Here is an 18,758-nt window from a genome sequence, read left to right as displayed (position 1 = left end):
AGAGCCTAACACCCCTATATCACTATGGCCCTGGTCTCTGTTCCCCTCGACAGAGCCCATCTGTAGCCCTGTTCCTGATCTCATTCCTAGATCATTCATTCATTCATTCATTCATTCATTCATCTGACAAGGGGGCAGAGAGAGGACTCAAAGTCTTTTTCTAAGCAAAAGGAACAACAGAAACTATTCATTAAATCTTGTTCTGTAAGCTTGGATAAAGCCTTTACCCTGGGACTCAATTTTCTCTTCTGTAAAATGGGGGTAGTATTGCATTCAGATTTCTTGTGAGGAAAAATAAACTAATGTGTGTAACCTGTCTAGTCGTGCCTGGACGGGAGTCAGCGACCTCATTTCCTGGCGATGGCCATTCTTATGGGGAAGCCAGGATACTAGGAAAGGGGTTCCTAACCTGGGGTCCAGAGATTTAAGGGGTTCACATACCCCCAGAAATTAGAGCTAAATTTTCAGGATTGACTGGCTTTTCCAAGGAGAAATTCCTGGCTTTCCTTTGATTCTCAAAGAAATCTGTGCCTCAGTACGCTAGGAACCTACAGCCCAGAGCTAGGGCTGGCACATCTGACATGGGCAGACCTAGGGAGGAGTGGCAAGCAGGGAGGGGAAGACGGGGGACGGCTGTCCTGTCTAGGACTTCATTCTGCAGGGCCTTTGGGAGCTCTTGAAGCTCAGGTTTGGAGGGACACGCTTTCATGACATCACCACTCTTTTCCAAATGAAATCCTACAGGGAATCCCAGTATATACTCAAAGCACAAGTAGTGAAGGAGGAGTCCTCTAGAAATCCAGTATCATGGATAACAATAACTTTCAAAATAGTGACCATTTGTCCAGTGCGCGCTGTTGGCCAGGGGCTTGAGGACCCAAGTTCGTACATTCTGGGTCCTTTCTCTTGCTCAGCTTCTGCCCAGCAGGGGGCACGCAGGCATCCCCATTGGCCCAGTAGCATGGAAGACAGAGACTTCAGGGAGGCCCCTAAGATGTTCCATGCCAGTGGAAGAATCCTCCAAGCAGGAAGGATTTGGGGGAGAGCCGGATGTTTGTGGGCATCGCTCCTTTTGTGGCCCAGCAGCACCCACACCCAGCTCTCAGACAGCACCCAGTTCCGTCCCACTGAAGGCTGTTTCACGCGCCCTCTGGTGCCCAGGACTGATATGACAGGGCGGGGGGCGGGGGGAGGGTGTGGCTTAACTGCAGGCCTGTGATGTCCTGTGATGTCCATGCACCTGGCGGTAATGAGGCACAGGGCGACTCACAGCCAGTGGGAGACAGAGACCCCTCCTCCACGATTCCCAACAACCTCGGCTTCCCTCTCCCAGCTCTCATTGCACGTCTGCTTGCCTGTCCCCACTAGATGGTGAGCTTCTTGAGGACACAGGCGAGTCTATTGTTCCTGCTGCAGGCACAGGACAGGTCCCAGCAGCCGTGAAGACTCTGATAGCTGGCATTTCCTGAGAGTCCGCCCTGTGTTAGGTGCTTTTCTAAGTCTCATTCTGTCCTCACGCTCACCTGTGGAGGATGTTCTACTGCCATGCCCATTTTAGGAGAAGGAAGCCGAGGCTTGGGGAGATTGAATCATTTGTCCAGGTCGTAGAGCTGGAAGGTGGCAGAGCTGGCTTTGAGCCCAGGCAGTCTGGATCCAGAGCGCATGTTCCACGAGGCTGCGTAAATAGCTGGCAGATGGTACCCAGGGGAGGACTGATTTGGGGTCATTCTCAGACTGGATGAGTTGCCCACTGAATAAATTATTCTTGATTTTAGGGGGACCCTAAACAGGGACCCTGAAAGTGTGGGTGTATCAGGACACTGGAGCTGGGACAGGCTCTGGGCGGCTTCTGGGTCCCTGGTAAGAGGATAGTAAGGAACAGGAAAGCCCACTGGGATTGGCCTGTCTCAGCCCTGCTGACCTCACCCTTTGCTGACCCCGGGGAGGGCACAGCCTGAAGGTGTGGGTGCGCACATGAAGGACCCTTGCCACTTTGTGATACTGAGACAAGTTCGGGCATGTCCTGTGCCTTTTACCACATAGTAACCCACACCTCCCTTTCCAATGGTTCACATGTCGGTGTTGAGGGGTTGACAGCTCAGCAAAGCAGATGATACCCTGGGTTTTAGTCCCAGATCTTGCCACCTGGTGACCATCTGTGTTCCCTTTCCCTTTGAGGGCCTCACTTTCACTCTCTGGAAAATGGGTAGGCATGGGGGAGGGTCAGCAAAGGTGGTTCTTAGGATATCCTCAGATTTTGATGTGGCTCTTGCTTTTCACGAACCAATATGATTGTATAGCAAAGGACAGACTGTGGAAATGGACAGAATACTGAGGGAAATGGAGGGAGCCCAGGCCAGGAATCAGAAGGCCCTAGTTTGTCCTTCTGCCAACTCGTCCTATCAATCTTCTGCAGCCTCAGTTTTCACATATCTCTGCACGGTTGGGGCAGAGCCATGACCAAACCAGTCAGTATCTGCCAAGGTGCTCTACAGACTGCAGAGGGTCCTTTGGAGGTGACAAGTTGTCTTCCGTGAACTTCTAAGCTGTAAAGGGTTTTCTTTCTTGCACATCTGTCAGAGCCAGGCCACGCTGGGTTGGCAGGGTGGGACCTGTGATGACTGAGCTCCCCTTCCTCTTTTCCCTCTAGTTACATTCGCTGTTACTACTGGGCTGTGAAGACCCTCATCACCATTGGCGGGCTGCCTGACCCCAAGACACTCTTTGAAATTGTCTTCCAGCTGCTGAACTATTTCACGGGTGTCTTCGCTTTCTCCGTGATGATTGGACAGGTAGCTGGGTCACTAGTCTGGCTTCCCACCTACCTGCCTACAGGGCAGCTCTCCCTCCCCCTGCTGCCAGAAATGTCCCATCTGTGCTCTTGCCTTTTGTTAAAGCCCAGGAAAGAGCAGTGGACGTAGAACCGGGAGCCTGGAGCTCTAGGCCCCGCTGGGTGAAGGGGGTGGTAGTGGAAGCCTAAGTCCCATTCTCTCTGAGGTTGCTTCCATCAATCCCTTTGGGAGATCTTGGAGAGCTGGGTTGAATGGCTTTCTGCCAAGGCTGAGGCTTTGGGCTGTTCCTGTGGAGAGAAACCCCTTGGGGTTTCTGTTGTGCTGGGGGCACATCTCATATTCTAGTCAGTGCAGGTGACAATGTGGTCCTCAGAGTTACCTTGGAAGGGTCCTGCCCTGAGGAGCTGTACACTGGGTGCACATGTCCTCCGGGGTTTGATCAAAGTGACCTCTGGCACAGAGGGGCCGTGTTGTACCAGAATCAGCCCAGCCCAGCCAAGCATGCCTTCCTTGTGGCCCCAGGGACCTGAGGCTGCCCAATGGGCCAGCAGCCTCCCCACTCTCCTCCACTACCCCTGCTGGAGGCAGAACTTCCCCATCAACAAAACCTTCTCTGTGTGTAGACTCGGGTCTCCCTCTCTCCTGATCTCCCCCACTGCCTTAAGCACACCCCCCTGCTCTGTGTAAAGGAAATGTGCTCATGACACATGGCCCCAGAGCCCATGTAATGACCCCACTCTGACCTTGACCCCCCCACTCTTGCCCCCAGATGAGAGATGTGGTGGGGGCTGCCACCGCAGGCCAGACTTACTACCGCAGCTGCATGGATAGCACAGTGAAGTACATGAACTTCTACAAGATCCCCAGGTCCGTGCAGCACCGTGTCAAGACCTGGTATGAGTACACCTGGCACTCTCAAGGCATGTTGGGTAAGACTCCTGCTGCCTGACCCTCTGCCGTCCTGGGCCCTGCACTTGTCCTGTGTCCCTGAGGCCTGCGCCCTGGGGCCTCTCTTGGCTGTGGCTCCTACATTTAAGTGAGAGGGACCTAGATGGAGATTGAGGCGCCTGTCTTGTGGATGCCCTGTTCACCTCACTTCACCCACCTTAAAAAGTGTGCCCATTAACGATGAAAGTACAGTTGAACTCAGGAGAGAAGGAAGAATCTTCCTCTCTCTCCATATGTGTGTGTGTATATATGTGTGTGTATACAGACACACACACACACATATATTTTCTTGTAAATTTGTTGATGTTATACTTTGCTTCTGAAATTATTTGGCTATAACAATGCATTTAATTCACCATTGTTTTTGCTTTTTGACAATGATGGGTGTGCTCAGTAATTGTTTTAAAGTAGGAGGAAATTAAATTACCTGGAAATTATTTTCAAATGCAGTGACGTTTTCATGGATTCTAAATGGAGCCTTTAATTAAATTTGAATATGCTAACTATATGTTAATCAACTAAGTTTCACACACACACACACACACACACACAGTTTCTTTTTTATTTTGGAGAGCTGGTAATTTTGTTTTCAGAGCCTAGTCATCATTTTGGAGGCCTCTGAAAAGCCCATAGGTCATCAGCATTGTGCCTAGAGCCCCCCAACTTTCTCACTCAAATAAAAGGGCCCCACTGTCCCCGTGGGGTTCCCTGTGGTCTCAAAGAAGCCACATTTAGCCCCAAGGTCTCCTGAGCTGGGCGTGTTAGCAAGTCTGTGGACAACGAGTGTTAGAATCTTCATTATTATCTGCTGTTAGTGTGTAGGACTCTACAGTGTACAAAGCGTGTTCGTATCCATTGCCCCATTTAGTTCCAGTGACAGCTTTGTGACATCTGTATCATTGCCCTCTTTCACAGTAGTGAATATTAAGGACCAAGAGGGCCCTGACCTGCCTAGGCTGCCACCGAGGTTGAGCCCATGAATAATTGAGGTGCAGTGGGACGGGCATTGGGGTAGGGGTCAAGCAGACCCCTACCTGTCCTGTCTGCCTGTCCTGTCCCCTACCTACCTGTCCTGTCTCCAGTTCCAACATTCATTCCATGCCAGACTTTCTGCTGGGTACCACAGACCCCACGATGGACCAAACAGACTCGGCCCTGCTCTCCGCGAACAGGCTTTGAAGCCCCATGGCCTGGGTGGGATCCTGAGTCTATCCCCCAGGGCGGCACTGCGTGGCTGTGGGCATGTCACTGCCCTCCCAAGTCTCCCTGTCTTTGTCTGTAAAGCAGGGATTATTGTAGTGGGCACCTCTTGGGTTGCTGGGAAGATCTGATAGAACCATCTTTGTAAAGCACTCTGTAAAAACAGTACTCGAAATACTTTAGTTCTTGCTGATGTTGTTCTGATAGTGTGAGTAGGGAAGATGGATCATTAACAAACAATCATAGTAATGGGTGTGATAAGTGCTACTGCACAGGGACTGTTAACATCATAGCTGGGTGGGGGGCCTCAGGGAAGGCTTCCTGGAGGAGGTGACATTAGTGCTCTTTTCTGAAGAATGAGTAGGAGTTCACCTGGAAAGTGCACACAAGGGAATGGCATCCACAAAAGCGAGAGTTGATACTCTCCCACTTTAGAGCGGTTCTGGGTGCTAGCTGGTGTGGTGTGGATGTGGCCCATTTGTTGGCGAGGGGCCTGGCTGTGCCTCTGACCCCTGCCAGGGTCTTGTTCGCAGATGAGTCAGAGCTGATGGTACAGCTTCCAGACAAGATGCGGCTAGACCTCGCCGTCGATGTGAACTATGACATTGTCAGCAAAGTGGCGCTCTTCCAGGTACGACCGTCCCAGTGCCCTCCCCCCTCATTTCTCTGGGAGGCTCCGAGCCCACACCTTCCTCTGAACGGGGGCTCCTTTCCCCTCCTCCTCGGGACAGGGCTGTGACCGACAGATGATCTTTGACATGCTGAAGCGACTTCACTCTGTTGTCTACCTGCCCAACGACTATGTGTGCAAGAAGGTGAGTGGCCCGAGGCAGCCACAACGTGGTCTGCCCCCAGATGAGAGATGTGGTGGGGGCTGCCCCCTGGCGGTGGGGAAGCTGGGCTGCAAGGGGTGCCTTTGAAAGCCCAGTGAGGTTTGTGCGCCCAGGTAGAGCGGAATTGCTGGGGAGGGAGAGGAAAGGCTGCAGCTCTGTGCACTGGTCAGTTGGCCCCAGAACTCTGGGTTGTTTGGCACAAGGGGGCTTTGTCCGGCTTCGGGCATGGAACTCTGATATGCCTCAGGCTTTGCTCCCTGGACACAGGACCATGGGGGCCAGGATGAGGAACCCCACTTTACAGAACCCCTAAAGAGGGGCAGAGCCTTGACTGTGTAGATGGAACTGCTTCCAAGGACTTGGTTCTGATACCAGGAAAATGGGGTGGGAGAAGGGGTGGGACATGGCGAAGGTTGCAAACTGATGGCCCTTTAATAGGAGCCAACTCAAAGGTGTTTGTGATTTGTTTTTATGTTGCCTACTCTTAAAAATAACAACAACAACAAAAAGAGTGGAATTAGTCCCCAACCTTTAAAAGTGGAAGGTTTTTACATAAAAATCTAGATTTCTGGCTGAAAACCAAAAATCTGCTACCTCTGAATCTCACTTTCCCAAATAGCTAGAATTAACTAGGGAGGAGAAGGCGCTGCCCTTCACGGGGGACATCATGCTGTCTCCTGCGGCTGCAGGCCCCACCACTCCACACCGTCCCACACCTTAGCTCCTTTACATCACCAACCTGATGTGGGAAAACATTTGGGTTTGAATCCCGGGGCTAGACAGTGTCTCAGGCCTGTTTTGTTCCCATTCTTTGGGATTCAAGGTGAGACCAAGGTCACTTGGTAAACGAGTGGTCAGGGAGGAGGAACAGGAACCAGATTTCAGACCTCTTGTTACTGAACTGTTAATAAGGCCAGGGTATGGGGGTGAAAATATTGTCCATGCAACCCCTGTAAGACTCAGGAACCCTCAGCCCAAGAAGACCCGTTTCCAAATTGTATGCTTCACTGAAGTTTCTGGAAGCAGAGCTGGGAGAGGAAGGGAAAGCGTACTGTAGATGGCTAAGAATTTAAAACTGCAGCTTTAGAGGCCAAGAGGGATTTAGGTGCCATAGAGTGATTTGTCTGACATTGCAGCTACTTCCTAGCTGTGCGGACTTGGGAAAGTGGCTTGCCCTCTCTGAGTTTCTCTCTTCTCATGGGTAAAGTAGGGGTATTGAGGGTGCCTCCTTCGTGGGGTGGTTGTGAGAATTGAAAAAGATATGCACATGGAGTTTAGCACTGTGCCTGGCACACAGTACGTGCCATTGCAGCTGCTATCACTCTTGCGGGTGATGTAGAATTTGCTTGGGATGAGGAAAAGTGCAGCAGGTTGTGGGGGAGTTTGCAATTGCAAGTTGAAGTGAGAGCTTGGTGAGCATGTATGAATGGCGCCCTCTGCTGTCCAGTTTTGCTCTTTGACGATTTTACTGAGACACCCCCCAGGCCTCCCCACCCACTTAACACATACCCAGGTTGATTATTGAGGTGAGGGTGAACTCTTTAAACCCCTCACACTTCAGCCCTATGTCAAGTCGGACACAGGGAAATGAGGCTTTCTTCCTTTTTGTTAAGAAGGTCGTACATGTGTGAGATACCCAGGAAACTATGTCAAAGAATCAAAAGTCTAATCTACTTACCTGTCCTTGGTCTCTCTCCTTTTAAACATGGCTGGTGAGACCGACAGGTACCAGGCCAGAGCAGGGGCCTGTGAGGCCACGAGGATAGGAGGCCGTGTGGCAGACTGGGTATTTCCGATTGCAGTACAAAGCAGCTGTTCATTCATGCATTCATTCATTCATTTATTCATTCATTCGGTTTAATTTGGGATTAAGACCATTGTAGTAATTTGCTATGGCTGTTGTAACAAGGCACCAAAAATTGGGTGGCTTAAACAACAGAATTGTACGTTCTGGAGACCGGAAGTCCTACATCAAGGTGTCAGTGGGATTGGTTCCTTCCGAGGGCTGCGAAGGAAGGATCTGCTCCAGGCTCTGTCCTTGGCTGATGGACGGCCGTCTTCTCCCCGTGTCTCTTCACATAGCCTTTCCTCTGTGCCTGGCTCTATGTCCAAATGGCCATTGTATAAGGACCCCTGTCGTATTGGATTAGGGCCCTACCCGACACCTGTCGACCTCATCTTAGTTTAACTACTTCTGCAATGACACTATTTCCAAATGAAGTCACATTCTGAGGAACTGGGAGGTTAGGACTTCAACACATGGATTCGTGGGGGTGGGAGATGTAATTCAACCCACAATGACCAGGAACTCTGGAACCAGACTGTCTGGGTTCAAATCCCGGCTCTGCATCGGCCAAGCTTTGTGACCTTGGGCGAAGGCTTCCCACCTCCTAGGGCTGTTAAGAATTAAACTGGCTCAGCCACATAAAGTCCTGAGAACAGTGGCTGGCACAGAAAAATGTCACGTAAGGACTGGACATTTTTATCATTCCTATTTCAGTTAGCAAATGCTCACTGAACTCCTGATGTGACATGTGCTGGCCTAGACGTCAGTTTGTTGTGTAAAGCACTGCTAGACTTTCCATGCCTCTGGACCCTCCATCCATGTGAATAATTGGGAATATGCAGAATACCATTACACCTACACCGTTACATCTAGCACTTTCCTTTTCATCACCCCACTAATTCTCCACTGTAATCCTGTTAGTTAGGCAGGCTGGAGGGATGGTCATTCTCCCCAATCCACAGATGGGAAGACTGAGACCCCAAAATACACACCAAGTCCGTGGCAGGGCTGGGCCCAGCCCTGCTGCTTCTGTGGTCACTTTTGGTGATGGTAGAGGGACTCGCCCCTTCTCTGTTTCAGGGGGAGATAGGCCGAGAAATGTACATCATCCAGGCAGGGCAGGTGCAGGTCTTGGGTGGCCCCGATGGGAAGTCTGTGCTGGTGACGCTGAAAGCTGGATCTGTCTTTGGAGAAATAAGGTCAGAGGGGTCTTGGGATGAAGGGAGGGGACCTGGGCAAAGGCTGGGGAAGGGGGTGGGATGGTCAGTGGGTGGGACCTCGTCCTCAAGGGCCTCTTGGTGGGTCTGCAAAAATGTGTGGCTGCAGCCTCAGTACCTGCTGACATATACAAGGTAGGCCCAGGCCCTCACCTGTGTGTGGCCGCCATTGAGCTCCATGCAGGGGCAGAAACGAAGATTTTAGTCTGATTAGGACCACAGCCTCTGAAGGGTCTCACCTCCCTCCCTTCTCACCCCAGCTTGCTGGCTGTTGGGGGCGGAAATCGGCGCACAGCCAACGTGGTGGCCCACGGGTTTACCAACCTCTTCATTCTGGATAAGAAGGACCTGAATGAAATTTTGGTGCATTATCCCGAGTCTCAGAAGTTACTCCGAAAGAAGGCCAGGTACATTTGTTTTGTTAATTAAAAAAAAAATCCATCTGTCCTTCAATGTGCATTTCTTATGTAATACTCTCTTAAGTAACCAGAGGACCTTCATCAAAATCAGGCAATTCAATACTGAATCAATACTATTGTCTCATCCCTAGTCCATGTTTGAATTTTGCTAATTGTCCCAACAGCTTCTTTTATCGCTTTTCTTCGTTTCCATCCCTGAATAAAGTCGAGGATCCCATTGCATTGAGGCTGCACAATCTTTCGTCTCCTTTGATGTGGGAGCAAAGTTTCTCCGCTTTTTCCTTCTTTAATGACTTTGCCTTCTTCGAGGAGGACAAGCCAGTTATTTTGTAGACTGTCTCTCAGTTTAGGTTTAGCTGATATTTTCTCGTGGTTACATTTTTGGCAGGAATCACTCAGAAGTGATGTTTTTGTCCTTCTCAGGGCAGCGTACTAAGAAGGCACGTGATGCTGGTGTCTCCCAACGTTCATGGTTTTTAAACTTTGATCATGTGGTTCAAGTTTCTGCACCTTAACGTTACTATTTTTCTCTTTGTAATTAACAAATAACTGGTGGCGGGGAGTCACTTTGAGACTATACAGTTCTGTTCCTCGTCAAACTTTCACCCACTGCTTTTAGCACCCACTGAAGATTCCTCTCAATGATTACCATGATGATTGCGAAATTGTAATTTTCTAACTTCATCACACCTTCTACATGTGTTAGCTAGCATTACTATAAGGAAGAGCTTTCTCTTCTCGGCCACTTATTCATTTATTCATTTATCCATCTGTATCAGTATGGATTCGCTTTATTCCATGAATCTCCTGTTACTATCATTATTTTGATGCTCCAATTGTTCCACATTTGGCCAGTGGGCACCTCTTCAGAATGGCTCTAGGGACCCTTGTGATGTCCCCGTCCTATGTTAGCAGTTCCCTGCTTACAGGCACAATAAGATACCCTGGGCTCATCTTGCGCTCTCCCTGCTACATCCATGGAAATAGCCATTTCTCCAAGAAGGCTTGATTCCTTTTAGAGGGGAATGGCTGTTAGAAACCAAGATCTGAGTACTAAGTTCATTGCTATGGGGGTGTTACTAGGCCTCCAAAGTGGACAGAGCTGGAATCTACACCCACATACACACCTGTATGTATAAATGCAAGTATATACATACATATATACACACACACGTATATATACACACATACATATATATCAACATCTATTTTTCTGTCTGTATCTATCTCTTTCTACCAAAGAATTTCAATCCAGCATCACAGAGTTCATTCTAATCTCCTTTTCCATATTTGTAAATTCCTTCTTTTGCACTGAGAATTTTGGCTCCCTTTATCCTCATCATATTTATTCATTTGTTCAGTCCCACAAGATAGAGAAAGTAGCATCAGAGTTGCTGTCCGGTACCACTGGAAAAATGAAAGAGCCCAATCTCAGTTTCTGCTTTTTCCTCCCTGTGTTTTCTTTGGCAAAAATGGCAGGTCTGTGACTATTTTCGTATTTCCCTTTCTGTCTTGCACAAAAGGTAGCACACTGTAGGTTTTCTTTTGCACTTTTTTCTCATGACCACAGATCCTGCAGAGCATTCTCTGTCAGTCCACAGACAGCCTCCTCTTCCTTTTGACAGTTGCAGAGCATTCCTGCAAGTGGGCATTCAGGCTATTTTCAATATTTTGCAATATAACAGTGCTGCAATGAATAACTTTGTACATAGGTATTTTGTATTGTTGGGGAGTAGGTAATTTCTTGGAAAAGCAGGTTTTTGCTTTCAAACCCTGAGATCAGGTTGTTAATAGAGTGACAGAGGCCACATGGTGTGGTAGAAACCCCACAATAGGCTGGGGAAGCTAATAGAGCTCAAATCTCATCCTTGTGCGGTGCTGGCTGTGTGACCTTGGAAAAGTTACTTAACTTTTCTGGTCTCAGTTTTCTCCACTATAAAATAAAGGTAATCACCCCCTCATTTGTTGTTGAGAAGATTAAATAAAACAGTGTGCGTGAATGTAGGAGGGTGTCGGGCACATGAGCGAGCTCGATAAAAATGTTAATGGTAATAATAATTATTCCTCTTTATCCATTAAATTCCCTCTGTAATTTTTCCCTTGGGTAGAGCCTTTTTAATCCACATGTCTGGTTTTCTCCCTTGCCTTTTTTCACATAGTCTTATTTTCTACTACATTCTATGAAATGACACCATAAACAAACTGCACAGAGAGTGATCATGATGAAGGGAACAAACTCACCAACATCTACCTATTCATACAGCACAATAATTTATTGAGTACATAGTTCAAGACTCTGGGGACACAGCAGGGACCAAACAGAGCTTACGTTCTAGTTGGGGAGACCAACAACACAGTCATGAATGATTATGTGATGTGTCCACTGGGGAGAAGGGCTATGAGGAAACATAAAGCCCCATGAGGACACAAGTTGACTGAGGGAGCTATGTGAGATGAGTTGGTCAGGAAAAGCCATTCCAAGGAGGTGGCATTTCAACCAAGACCTGCACAGAATTAAGGAGTGAGCGAGGGCACTGCCAGCATGGAAGAGCATGCCAGGGAGAGGGAACAGCATGTGCAAAGGCCCTGAGGAGGTGCAGGCTCAGTGTGTGTGCAGACCAACCAGAAAATGAGCATCGCTCAATACGGAATGGGAGAAGGTGAGGGGATGAGATTGGGTAGAGCCTTGGAGGTGAAACCTCAGGATGGCTCTGGCTTTTACTCTGAGGGAAATGGGAACTAGGCAGGGTTGTACACAGAGGGGTGACTTATTGTGACTTAGATTTTTACAGGATCACTTTGGCAGCTCCCAGGTGAGTGGATCTAGTGTTGACGTTAGAGCATAATACACACAAGGCGCTGTGGTCTCCTGGGAAAGGAAGCTGCCCATTTTCCCTTGCAACTCTTAGCGAAGCCACTGGGCCCTTCCAAAGGCTGAACTTTTCCCACAGAATCAGCCCACTTCCCCATTCCCCAGAGGGATAGGAAAGGATGGTCAGTCCTCATTATTTCTGGATTCCATATTTGCAGTTCACCTACTCACTAACGTTTATTTGTAATCCCCAATCAATACTAAAGGGCTTTCGTGGTCATTCGCAGAATCGTGTAGAACAGTGAAAAATTCGAGATGCCTGAAGTGCACTTGCCCAGCTGCCGATGAGCACGGTGGTGTTCTGCCTTCTTGTTTCAGTTCATCCTAAAAACAGGTGTCTTTTTAGTGGTTTATCATGTTCCATGTTTCTCATATTTTTGTTGCTGATTTCACGATTTAAAGTGGCTCCCCGGTGTAGTGCTGAAGTGCCGTCTCGTGTTCCTGAGGGCAGGAAGACCAGGACGCGCCTTCATTCAGGCATGAGCTGGAGAGCGGTTGGCTATGAGTTCACTGTTAATGGATCGACAATGCCTGGTAAAGGAGATGTCTATAAACAGGAACACACACAAGACAAGGTTCTGTATTGATCAGCTGATAAAAATGTGCGAGGCACACGGAAACCTAATCCTGTATTTCCCCCAGAAGCCATGGTTCAGTCGTCACTAATTCAGTGTTTGCATGGACTTTATAGAACTTACCAAATAATGAGAATCGACTGTTTATGTCTGACAACTGGCTCCAGGTCGCCTCCCTCCTGCAGGAGGATGCTGAGCGTGGCTTCCCGAAACACAAGCCATGCTTAGAGCTGTTATCCCATTCCTCTGCCTGGGGTACGTGAGGGTTTGGCAAATCAACTAGGATCTTACAGAGGCCTGGCCTTTCTGCAGTGTGATGGTATGAGGCAGCCAGAGGAAGGAGGAGGGGCTGATTCCTTAGAGAGATGGGTTCTCTGGACAGGCAAGCCTTAGGAGAGAGGCAGGGGGTTGCGTATGAGCTCTGCCCATCAAAGGAGATATGCAGTCTGAGAAGCACAAGGCCCTGGGGGTCTCAGTTGGTGAGAGCCACATGTGAGATTCTGTCTAAACTCCCCACTTTATGGGAGACCCGAGGTCCCAATGAAGCAATGAAGTGTGGTACTCAGCTCTCTGACTTGAAATGGGGCAAAAAGTTCTCATGCATGCCCCTTTCTGCAGGGGTGAATGTTTAATACTAATTGTAGTGAAACGCATGCCATCTGAAGATGAGGCTCAATTTCCTTCATCTGGAACTGTCCCAGAAGCCAGCTCACTGTTTCAAAACAGAGACAGCCATTCGCAATTAGCAAAGGTCCTATAGATAGTTCGTGTCATTTTAATACCACGCAGCCTTCCCACAGACTGGTGTGTAATGAATTATAGACTCGAACAACACAGGTGACAGAGCTGCGCATGTCAGAGGCCTCTGATGAATTATCATGTTTGTGTTCTCCTGGGGGAACTCCAGCTAGAAAATGCAAGACTTGGGCAATTAATATCAAGAGACACGATTTAAGTCCATTGCCTCTGATTAGATAAGCAGCCAGGAATGGCCTCATCTTTAAACAAACAAGTTTTGCTGGAACCCTGATGAATGAATTTGCCAATTAGTAGTCTAGGTCTGCTAGATTGCAGGCGAAATTCATTTGTTCTTGAGCCCAACCATTCATCACATATTCTGTTTGATGGAAAATCCTGTCTTCTTTCAAGAAGCAGGGTGATATATTGTCTGTAGTCTGGGTTGTTATTCTGTCTCTGCCAACTTCCTAGCAACCTGGGGCGTGTCATTCCCCATTCTGAGCCTGTTTCCCCAGCTCGCATAGGTACAATAATCCTAGCCCTTTTCATGTCACAGGAGTAGTGTCCGTGTCCAAGAAAATAATGACTGTGATGTTGCTTGGTAATTAATCATTAAGATATCTGGGGTGCTGGGGTCGGAGGCATGGGTTTGAATTCCAGTTCTGCCGCTTCCTAGTTATGTATCCTTTGGGATTTCCTCACCCCCTCTGGATTTCCAGATCCTCGTTTGAAATGAGGGAAAATAATAGGACCTACCTGAGGATTATTGCAAGACAGAGTGTGTATCAGTTCTCTATTGCTACATAACAATATTACCTCAAACATGTAGCTTAAAACCATACATATTTATTCTCTCAGAATTTCTCTGGGTCAGAAGTCTGGGGACAGCTTAGGTGGGTCCACTATAAGGCTGTAATCAAGGTACTGGCCAGAGCTGGGTCTCATCTCAAGTTCAACAGGGAACGGTCTGCTTCCCAGGTCGTGTGGTTTTTGGCCAAATTCAGTCCTACAACCACTGGGTTGTAGGACCCAGTGGTTGTAGGACTGGGTGTCTCAGTTCCTAGCTAATTGTTGGCCAGTGGCTGCCCTTAGGTTCTTGTCACATCACCTCCCCCAAGGTAGCCACTTGCTTCATCACAGCCAGCAAGCGAGAGTCTCTGTGCAAGAGAGATGACAGTCCCATGTGATATACTCACAAACATGGTATTCAATCACTCTTGCTGTATTCTACTGGTGGAAAACAAGTCATATGTCCCGCTCACCCTCAAGGGAGGCGAGGGGATCACCCAGAGGCGTGAGCACGAGGAAGGCAGATCGCAGGGGCCACCAAACAGTGCCTGGAAAGGACTGAGCACAGGGACTGATACCTATAGATACTCAGTAAGTGCTGCCAGTGGTGACAGTGTCAGTGGTGAAATGACAATGATGTAAAGAAGGAACAGCCAAAGGCTTTGGGTCCTTTTTCAGTTAGGCATTCTATTTCTGATTCTGCATATTAACGTACCCTTCAGTATTTCCGGCGTGACCTCAGAAAAGCTACCTATGCCCTCTGAGCCTGTTCCCTCGTCTCTGGGTGCAGACGGTAAGGCCCACATCATGATGGCTGTTCTGATCATTCAGTGAGACGCTAGGCATGAAACATTTAGCACTGCACCTGGTTCAGAAAAGGCACTCAAAAATGGTTCGCCAAACAACCACCGTCACACAACTCCAACTCAAAGGGCTCCATACAAACGAGCCTTCTCTCCCAGAGCGTGCTTGTGCTGACAGCAGATACTGCTTCCTTTCAGGCGCATGCTGAGAAATAACAATAAACCCAAGGAGAAGAGCGTGCTCATCCTTCCTCCCCGGGCCGGCACCCCCAAGCTCTTCAACGCTGCCCTGGCCGCAGCCAGGATGGGTGCCAAAGGGGCAAAAGGTGGCAAGCTGGCCCACCTCAGGGCTCGACTCAAAGAACTGGCTGCGCTGGAGGCGGCTGCAAAACAGCAGCAGTTGCTGGAACAGGTAATGCGGTTGGGAACTCAGCCACCCATCCACTTCAACAACATGCCAGGAAGAAGGCCTGGGGGCCTCAGAGAGTAGACCACACATTTAATTTTAGCAAATTTCCCCCTTCTTTTTATCAGTCAGGGCTTGTTTGGTTACAAGTGACAGAAATGCAAGTGACAGTGCCAGCTCAAATGAGCTTGATAAAAAAGAATTTATTGGGTCGAGTAATTGAAAAGTTTGAGCAAAGCTGGGTCCAAAAGCTCAAATGATACCAACAGGACAAGTTGTGCCATTCTATCATCTCTGCTTTCCTCGGGCATTTCCAGGCAAGCCCCCAAGAGTTCTAGGATTGCACCTTCCTGATTTAGCAACTCCAACAGAAAGAAATTACCTCTTTCCCAGTAATTCTAAGCAGAAGTCCCAGGGCTCCTCATCATTGGACAGAATTGGGTCACACATGTCAATTCCCGAGCCATTCCATGGAGTGCTCTGCAGAGGCCTGGCTCTCAGTCTATTCCTGGACTGAGAGTGGGGGGTGGGTTCCCCAAAGGGAAGTCCTGGTGTGGACAGAGAATGTCCCTCCCCAGGCGACGGTGATGTTCTCATATTTAATATTGTCTCTGTGACAGTTTGAAAGATATGAAAGGAAAACCAAGGCGACAGGCACCATGCCGACTGCCCCCACCCCCATAAATCTAAAGGGAATTTTAAAATTAGTTCTGGGAATTTTTCCTGTGACTAATGCCAAGAATGCCAATTAGAATGATTGCATTAATTATGGCTGCTCATTACTGTCCTTTAGGGAGGCTGTGGGGAAAGGGGGGATGGGATTAGGCAGGAGTTCGGTGGCTGGGAGGCGACAGCAATCCACATGACAGAATGCAGAGGAGCCCAGGGAACTCAGGCTCAATCTAGGCTGGTGCCAGAGTCCAGGGGACCCGTCCAGAAGTCAATTGACAGCAGGAGTCTGAGGAGTGATATGAAAGCAACCCCAGGTTCCAATTCTCCAGATAGTCACCAATAGCTCCAAACTGAGGACAGACATGATCGTCTGGCTCACGAATTGTCAAGGGCAGCTTCAAGCTGCAGGTTAGGGTTTTAAGGGTGGCTGGTGTGTGGGGTTTTGTGGACGTGAGCTCCAAGAGTGACAGGCTTTATCTGAAATGGGCTCCTAGTGTTAGTTCTTCACCAAGGCAGCTTGCAGATGTGAATTAAATTTGCATTGAGTATTCCAATAAAAGGCATTTCCCCTGCAATTCAGAACAAGGGCAGAGTGGCAGAGTGCAAGGAGCTTTTAGATAATTGTTCAAAGACACAGGTCAAGTGCCGGCTCTGTCCCTGCCAGCTCTGTGACCTGGGTAGCTCCTCAAGCCTTCCAAGACCCAGGTTCCTCATGGTTGCCACGTGGGGTGGTAGAGAGGAAGCAGGATACTTGGGATACCTTTCATAAAAACATGTTGACCATGGCAAAGCCCTTGACCAAACTTCCCAATTCTTCTGGTTCCATTTATAGCAGGGTGCTTCAGGAAGTCCCAAAATGGGCACCATCTGGGCATCTGCCTTGGAAGTGCATTGTCAGAGTTTAGAGTGGACAGGGGAGGGTGGCACGAGAGGCAAACATGCAGAAGCCCTGAGACAGAGCTGCCTGGGGTTCTAGGAGCATCTTACCCCCCACTCCTCCTTCCCTTTCTTCAACTCTGTGACTTGAGCAAACTTCAGGTTGTCTGCTCCTCCCTCGACCGCCCGCCAACTGCTCTCGCTGTAACTCACTGCCACCACCTCACGTGGGTCTTGGACAGCTGTGGACCACCAGGCCTCCGGGTCTGGGGGCTGCACCCTCCCCAGTGTCCTTCCATGCAGAGATGGGGTCAGACAGGGCAGGATGGGCCCTGGGTATCCACAAAAGCTTGGGTTTTCACCCAGTCCCCTACCGATACACAGCCCCTAGCCAGCGTCCACGGGAACCCGGGACCGGGCACAACCTCTCCTCCTCAATAGCTCAGGAGCGAGGCTCGGCCCGTGAACCAGCTACTTGGCTCCCCTTCCAGCCCCGCAACTCAGCAGAGACCAAAAATATCTCCAAGACTTTCCACTAAATCCAATCGGGACTTTTAACCCTTAAACTTCCCCCGTAATATACTGTCTCTACCAAATAATCCTCATAACCGCTCCGCCCAGCCCTCCATCCGTTCGATTGCACCCACTGAGCGCTCTGCCATTCTCCTCCTTGGGGTTCAACAAGGACAACAGCGAGGTCGGTGTCTAACACCCCTTGGACATTTACCTGCCTCATGACTCATCCTTTCCGGATTCCAGGCCAAGAGCTCGGAAGAAGCCGCGGGAGAGGCTCGCTCGGCTCCTGGCGACCAAGCCGCGCCCCAGGAGCCCCGCGCCCCAGGCTCTGCCCCACCTGCTTCCCCTGGGGGCCCCCCGGGGGCCGCAGCGGCCGCAGCCGTGCGGGAGGCGCACTCGGTGCAGACCCGCGTGAGCCCGGGCCCGGACCCGGGCCACCAGAGCGTGTCGGTGGAGATACCCGAGGAGGAGAAGGAGGAGGAGGAGTGAGGTGTCTCCGCGCGCCCGCTCCCCGCGCGCCGGCGGCCAAAACGAGGTCCCTCGTGGTGGCCTCGGTCGCGCTCAGATAACATTCCTGCCCCGACATCAGCTTCTCCCAGGGCCGGTCTTCACATCGACCAATTTCCTAGTGTCCGTGTCCCTAAGTTCCCGCTGTCACTTGAGGACCCTACCTCTCCCCACGGTTACTATTTTTAAGAACAGAATTCTTTTCTATTTTGCAAGTTCGTAGGCAGTGGATAGAATGGGGCTTTAAAACCATGGGACGTTTGGTTAGAGACGTGAAGTTTCCCGTCTGGAATTTGTCTCCCACATTTCAAGGACAGAAAGCTTTTTAGCAGAAAAGCGGGCAGTTGCGCTTCGCGTTTGACTCACGGGGAATTAGGCACCTGTGACCCCAGCCTCAGATGCTGTTTTTCGTAGCTGGGCAATCGCAACAGGAACACGGTGAGTTAGGGGGTTAGCACTTACCTTCCTTAGACTTTATTCTGTTCTGAGTCGATGCTATTAGCCTAGAACAGATCAAATGGAAATGGATGTGCTGGCCAGGGCTGTGGGCGGTTCCGAGCGCCGCCTCTGCGGGTCGTCCAACTCTCATCAGCAGGGATTAACCTACTACGTGCTTTTGATACCTTTGCTATGGAGATGATGGTAGCAATTTAGATGAATCCTAGAAGATGAAATCTGACAGCTGGCACCACGGAAATTCCTGACGTTTCTCTAGATCACATCATGCTGCTTTTATAATTCAAAAAAAGGTGTTGGGGGGGTGGTAGGGGGCGGGGGGGAGGGATGCCGCGGGGAGGGGGGAAGTGATT

At 49.6% G+C, this 18,758-nt stretch overlaps 1 protein-coding gene across 1 annotated transcript in view; it reads left to right on the top strand.

The window, feature by feature from the left end:
* Positions 1 to 17,931, top strand: part of CNGB1 (cyclic nucleotide gated channel subunit beta 1) — a gene marked incomplete at its 3' end in the record, with an annotated part of 58,467 nt that extends 40,536 nt beyond the window's left edge. The window contains exons 22-29 of the mRNA XM_081030915.1: positions 2,651 to 2,792; positions 3,562 to 3,721; positions 5,474 to 5,571; positions 5,672 to 5,755; positions 8,640 to 8,758; positions 9,037 to 9,183; positions 15,171 to 15,384; positions 17,686 to 17,931. Coding sequence (XP_080887041.1) covers positions 2,651 to 2,792; positions 3,562 to 3,721; positions 5,474 to 5,571; positions 5,672 to 5,755; positions 8,640 to 8,758; positions 9,037 to 9,183; positions 15,171 to 15,384; positions 17,686 to 17,931 — 1,210 coding nt within the window. The remainder of the gene's footprint in view (positions 1 to 2,650; positions 2,793 to 3,561; positions 3,722 to 5,473; positions 5,572 to 5,671; positions 5,756 to 8,639; positions 8,759 to 9,036; positions 9,184 to 15,170; positions 15,385 to 17,685) is intronic.
* Between the last annotated feature and the right edge of the window lie 827 nt (positions 17,932 to 18,758).

The sequence above is a fragment of the Rhinolophus hipposideros genome, assembly GCF_964194185.1.
Source record: "Rhinolophus hipposideros genome assembly, chromosome: 21".
NCBI classification, from domain to species: Eukaryota; Metazoa; Chordata; class Mammalia; order Chiroptera; family Rhinolophidae; genus Rhinolophus; species Rhinolophus hipposideros.
The sequence above is the reverse complement of the archived record's forward strand: the minus strand, read 5'-3'. Positions and strand labels throughout refer to the sequence as shown.